Source organism: Octopus sinensis, linkage group LG13, assembly GCF_006345805.1.
Source record: "Octopus sinensis linkage group LG13, ASM634580v1, whole genome shotgun sequence".
Classification (NCBI taxonomy): domain Eukaryota; kingdom Metazoa; phylum Mollusca; class Cephalopoda; order Octopoda; family Octopodidae; genus Octopus; species Octopus sinensis.
Genome location: NC_043009.1, coordinates 38,342,085 through 38,348,716, shown reverse-complemented (window position 1 = coordinate 38,348,716; position 6,632 = coordinate 38,342,085). Strand labels below are relative to the sequence as shown.

At 34.9% G+C, this 6,632-nt stretch overlaps 1 protein-coding gene across 1 annotated transcript; it reads right to left on the bottom strand.

Annotated features, from left to right (window-relative positions):
- Nucleotides 1-1,351: 1,351 nt before the first annotated feature.
- LOC115218284 lies at nt 1,352-1,738 on the bottom strand. Its single transcript, XM_029788035.1, has one exon. It carries the CDS (start codon nt 1,736-1,738, stop codon nt 1,352-1,354), a length of 387 nt encoding a protein of 128 aa, XP_029643895.1.
- Nucleotides 1,739-6,632: the final 4,894 nt, after the last annotated feature.

The following is a 6,632-nucleotide window of genomic DNA, read 5'->3' as shown; positions in this document are numbered from 1 at the left end:
TGAGATTGTATATCCTGTGTACCGAATCCAAAAAGTGATTTGCAGTTGTTATAAAACTTTCTTTTTACTTATTTTATTGATAACATTCCTCGGAGAAGAATATAGGTAATTCCTAGATCAGTGTCTTTTGAACTTCGCATACAGCAAGAATATTTACCTGGCAATTCTTCAAGCTTTCTGCTTTTTCTGCATATTCCTTGAGGGTAAGAAAAAGAGAGAGAATGTGTGAGGGCATATTTTTGTGTGTTTTTGTGTGTGTATGTGTGTGTGTGTGTGTGTGTGTGTGTGTGTGTGTGTGTGTGTGTGTGCTTGTTTGTGTGTTTGTGTGTGTTTTATGTGTTAGAGAATGTTTATGAGAAAGAGTGTGAAAGAGAGAGACAGAGAGAGGCAAAGAGAGGCAGAGAGAATGCTTGTTAAAACTTTCTATTGTTATTAAGTATTTGAAAATGATGAACCTAAAGGGAGGTAATTATAAAATGCAAGGATGGTTGCAGTCTGGCTTCCCATTTTCGCTACCAAAAATAAAACCGTTAATAATTCCTCACACAGCCTCAAGGCCCGAAATTTTCGTACAGTCGATTATATCGGACCCAGTGCTTCAATGGTATTTTATTTTACTGATTTGGGAAAATTAAAAAAAAAACAAAAAATTAAAAAATTGATAGTGGTAGTATTTGAACACATAACATAGGAACAAGATCTCAAGAAGAAATATCGCTTGACGCTCCGCGGATTCTGCTTTCCCAGCGTCAACAGAGTATCTGACCAAAATACTCTCATGGCAAATGACCAAATAAGGTTTAGTTTTCAACATAGTTCCCGTTGTGGTCCACACACTTCTTCCATTGGTATTGCAGTGCTTGGATCCCATTAGTAAAAAAGCTTTCACCCTGTTAGTCAGAAAGTTAATCAACAGCAGATATATACGTCATCATCACTGTGATACAAGTTCCCAACCAAGGTTTTTCCTGTTAGGGAACAGAAGATAATCGAATGGAGCCAAATCAGGAGAGTAGAGAAGGGGATCAACCAGTTTAAAGCTACAGTCATGCACAGTAGCCTTTGAAACGAAGGACTTGTGTGTTAGAGCATTTTCCTCGTGAAGCAAGAACCCTTTCGTCAGTTTTCCCGGCCGTTTGGTGTTGATAACCTTTCGGAACTGCCTCAACAAGTTGCTATACTACTCTCCATTGATGGTGTGACCTTTTTAAGGTAGTCAATGAACACAAGGTTTTTGCATTCCAAAAAAAAATGAGGCCATCGTCTTCTCTACTGATGAAACGGCCTTTGCCTTTTTTGAAGCAGGTAAGGACGGTTGTTTCAACTGCATGGATTGTCTCTTCGTCTCTGTCTAAAGGAAATATTCAAAGAAACCAGCAGGACCTTCCGCGAATAATGTCAAATTTTCCCGTGATGTGATCAACCTGGTGCGCTGATCAGTTGTCAGAATACGTGGCACCCACCGAGAAGACATTCTTGTCACGACGAGTTCATTGTGCACGATATTTTCAGCTCTCTTACAGGATATGCTAATAGCATTGGCTATTTGATTTATAATCAATCGCCTGTCGTCCATTAGCATGTAGGGGACACAGCAAATGTTTTCTTCGGTGGTGTCAGTTACAGGACGTCTAGACCTTGCGTTATCTTCAAGACTCTCCTTTTCCCACCTAAATATTGCTACCCCCTTTTGCACTTTTAATAAAGCTGGAGGGTCATCCCCTAATACAGCAACCATGTCAGCATGAATGTTTTTCAGGGTTAAACCCTTTTTCTGACGCTTCGTGATCACACCGCGGCGCCAAATTTTGTCGATTTTCAAGAGAAGTCGCTACAAGTTATTTTTGAAGTCTTCTTTGAACAGACAAATGTCAGATTACCTGGAATGAAACTATGCAATAACTAATAAGAGATGAGATTAATGCATGCAAGATTTCTCAACTCTAACATCACGCTTTCATAGTCATTCTATGAACTTTCCCGCACAACCTTGTGTGAGAGACACTAATATTTAATATATCCATCGTTATATGTAAGACTGGGTGTTTCGTTATTTCAACTTTTATTCTCTTATTCTGCAGGTATATTTATTTCATTATATATATATATATATATATATATTATATATACATATAACATATATTATATATATATATTTATACACACACATATTATATAACACCACACACCCAACCCCCACATTATAATATATATATATATATATATATATATATGTGTGTGTGGTGTGTTGGTGTGTGTGTGTTGTGTGTGTGTGTCTGGTGTACTCTGTGTCTGTGTGCCCTTTATACAAATCCAGTTTTTCACGTAAAACGCTCGCATTTTCCTTGGGCTGTCTGAGAGTGGTCGTTGAAGATCTTTTTTATTTCTCCAGTCACCCTAGAAAGCCATTGAAATAATCGATAAACCGACCCCGTATGCCCATAAGTTATTTTGCATCCAAATTCGAGTTTTTCGCTTTCTTCTGCCTCCTTTTTTGTCTGACTAATGGCCTGTGCACAGTCCCGCTAATTTTCCATGTTTATGCCGTTCCAGGTGTGAAAACCGAGGTCCAATGAATATTAATTACTCTCATAAAAAGCTCCAACTAGCTCATAAACAACAAAATTGGCCCAGGCTGAAATGTGATAAGAAACTTAGCTCTTGACTTAGTGAGACATTTTTACTGCGATCACAAACAACAAGCACTAGCTATATATGTATGTATATATATATATATATGTATGCGACAACACTTGGCTTTATTACTCGAGACACAAGAAGTGTTCATTTGCTTATTTGCTTAGCGATTGCCAGTATTTGACGGCATCAGTAATTTTGTTTCTAAGCTGCTAGAAAAATATTTCGTCGCTTTTTACTATTTCATTTCTTATCCCACAAAACTTACAACAGATTGACCTGATACTCAACGCAAAACCTCCTTGAAGCTTGGTCAAATATTCAAATATGGTTTGTTTGAATATCTCAGAGTTTCTATAGAATTTGGTCGTATGAAATAATAGAAGAGGAAAAAGAAACAAGAGGGGACGTAGCATTCATTATATATGTCAACAGTTCGGTGATAAAAGCTGTTCAAGTGACACTATCAATGGACAACTAATATCGAACAGTAGTGTAATAATTAAGGAGTTATTGATTTTTCCGTTGAAATAAAAAGCGAAGTTTGACGTAAACACTTGAAATAATTTCTTTTTGAGTTTTTCTTTCTTTTTGTTTATGCTTTGGTCTTTTATTTTAGTAAAGACAGTTTTAATTTTATTCTCCAGTTAAAAGAAATACTGTTTTATAAATGAGTCTAAAAAATATTTATTTCGTAGTTGTGCTACCAATGTTTCGCATACCGAATTAGTTCGTGTATAAGTCATGCTCTTCTATACCTGATTTTAACTGGATAAGCGGGTGGTGCCACGCATATCCGAGGTAAAGCTAAAACTATGAAAGGAAAATATTTTGTAACCTAGAGTTAGTGGGGCGATTTATATATGAGTAAATACGGTATTTTACATAGTAGTACGTGTTCTGTGGAACTTGCTTTTTTAATCTTTTACATGTCCAAAGCATATTCTTTTTTACTCTAGGCACAAGGCCCGAAATTTGGGGGGAATGGGCCAGTCGATTAGATCGAACCCCAGTATGCAACTGGTACTTAATTCATCGACCCCGAAAGGATGAAAGGCAAAGTTGAACGTAAAGACGGATGAAATACCGCTAAGAATTTCGCCCGGCGTGCTAACGTTTCTACCAGTTCGCCGCCTTTAAATATTAGATCGACCCCAGTATGCAACTGGTAATTAATTTATCGACCCCGAAAGGATGAAAGGCAAACTCGACCTCGGCGGAATTTGAACTCAGAACGTAACGGCAGACGAAATACTGCTAAGCATTTCGCCCGGCGTGCTAACGTTTCTGCCAGCTCGCCGCCTTTGTCCAAATTATATTCATAAGTTTGTTCTGAATAACTATGTTTGTTTACAGACATTTTGTCAGCCCTTGTGTCTTAAGTTCTGAGTCATATAAAGCTTTCCTTTCATAAGACCGAAGTTACTATGGTAGTTGAAAAAAAATGGGAAGTGTATCATATATGATGCATGGACGTCAAGAAAATATGTTATGTCCTGTGTATTACATGTAATGTGGATCGCGTGGCTTATTGTTTAGGATATTGCACTCATGATCACAAGATTGTGGTTTCAATTCCTGGACTGAGTGATACGTTGTGTTCTTGAGCAAAACATTTCGCTTCCCCTGGCTCCAGTTCACTTAGCTGGCAAATATAAGTAATCCTGCGATGGATGAGAGTCCCATGCAGTGCAGGGGAATATATATGCCACAAAATCCGGGAAACTGGCCCTATGAGGCTATTACTCGGGGAAAGACACTTGATCATTTTTTGATCACGTATGATACACAGAACAGGCAAATGGTTAAACACATTTATTAAGCAACGTCTAAGTAGAGCAGCCTGCATGGACATAATATTTCAAGCAAACGAAATAGTCCACGTAAAACTATATTCCGCGTAAAACTTATATATATATATAAGTGCTGAGGAGCTAAATTGAGCCAACATTTCAAAAGTTTAGACTTCTATTTGGAATAATATAAACGGTGATAATATTATCTAGAATCTAAATGCAGTTGATTGAAATAATATAAATTTGAGAATGGTAAACTTAAAAGCCTACGAATAAAATCGCTCTTACTTATTGGTGTATGTTCCGTATACACTTATCCTGTACACCGCTTCTCAAACAGACCGTAGAATGTAGCAACATTTAAGACAAAAGCCATTCTTTAATGTTCTATTCAATTCAGTTTTCAAGAGTTAAAAATATATTTTATAATCATTTATCATCCATTTTTATTGCATGCGACTTTGAAACAGTTCAAAATCGATGAATGTATCACATACACGTTTGAAAGCTTTATAGTTCTAAAGAATTCTGAAAGATATGATAAAATTAGATTAGATTAGACAGAATCATCAAAACCACACATACTACATGCGACTGTTATATATAAACAGAAATCCGGGTTGCGTGTTAGCCATCGTTATAGTTTCATATAAGTTTTATTCGATTAAAGGGGGAAATAAAATTACTTTAAAATAATGAATTGCCTGACGTTATTGTAGTTCGACAGGGAAGGTATGAATTAATAGCTAGCCTCTGATGATTTTCACCTACAATTCCCGAGATATTCTTTTTAGATAACCGAATATATGTTTATAAAAATGCCTACATATGTGCGCGTGTTATAAATGTCTTCAGCCATTTTTTCAGACCTTTTATTTCTCTTTTAGCCTGTCGGTAGCGTTATCGTCTTATAGCCTATGTGTATTTATATATATATATATACACATATATATGCACGTACGTACATACATAGATGCATATATATATATTCGTATGTGTGTAAATAACCATACACACATTGTACATCTTTTTTATACATTTAATGTATTATATACACGCAAGTTTTGAGGAATAAATAACAATGTTGGTGTGTCCTTTAAATGTTTCTATTTGTATATATTCTATAACAAGATATCGGCACAGCAATTGGAGAAAGCAGGCGATTTCTATACATTCATTCGCCTAATGAAACGTGTTTCAATGAAAGACAGAAACATGACGCCGAAGTAAGTATGCTGAATCAAACTTACATTCCTTATCAGGATTCAAAATTCCTTTGGATAAATTTTTTTCTCTCTCCTTTCCTTTTACTCCTTTTTAAATTCCTCTAAGACTTCCTAAAATTGTGAGCTCAGTAACCCCGTAGTCTAGATTTAAAAAATAACCTAATATCACGTCAGCTTCTATTTCATATATATATATATATATATATCTATATATATATATATATATATATATATATCTATATATATATAATTATATATATATATATATATAATATATATATATATATTATATATATATATATATATATATGTATATATATGTGTATATATATATATATATATATACATATATATATATATATATCTATATATATATATATATGCATGTATGTATGTATATATGTATGTATGTATATATGTATGTATGTATGTATGTATGTATGTATGTATGTATGTATGTATGTATGTATGTATGCATGCATGTATGTGTCTATGTATCTATGTATGTATCTTCTATTTGTTTTCGTTTGCCTATATAAATAGTTAAGGCTTTTTTTTATTATTATTATTATTTCGAAATACGATAGAGATATTTTAAGTTACCTTGTGGCATTTTAGCTTTTTCTGCAAGTTATTAAGGGCAAAACTAAAGCGAAAGATTTCAAATAAAAATTGTAAATTCTAAATCCATTTTTTTTTCGCACGTCACAATTTAGAAGATGTTCATTTGTTCGTGTGTGTGTGTGCTTGTATGTATGCATGTGTGTGTGTGTGTGTGTATGCATGCGTATCTGTGTATGCGTTTGTGTGTGTATGCGTGTGTATATGTATGTGTTGGCCGGGGGAATATCTCCAGGAAATCCCAAAAAGAAGCAATTCTTTGCAAAAGAAGTCCTCTGACGTTTGTTCTGTGGCGAGCTACACATGTCTCCCTTTTCACATTCATTGTCGAAAATGCAGTGAACCACTTATT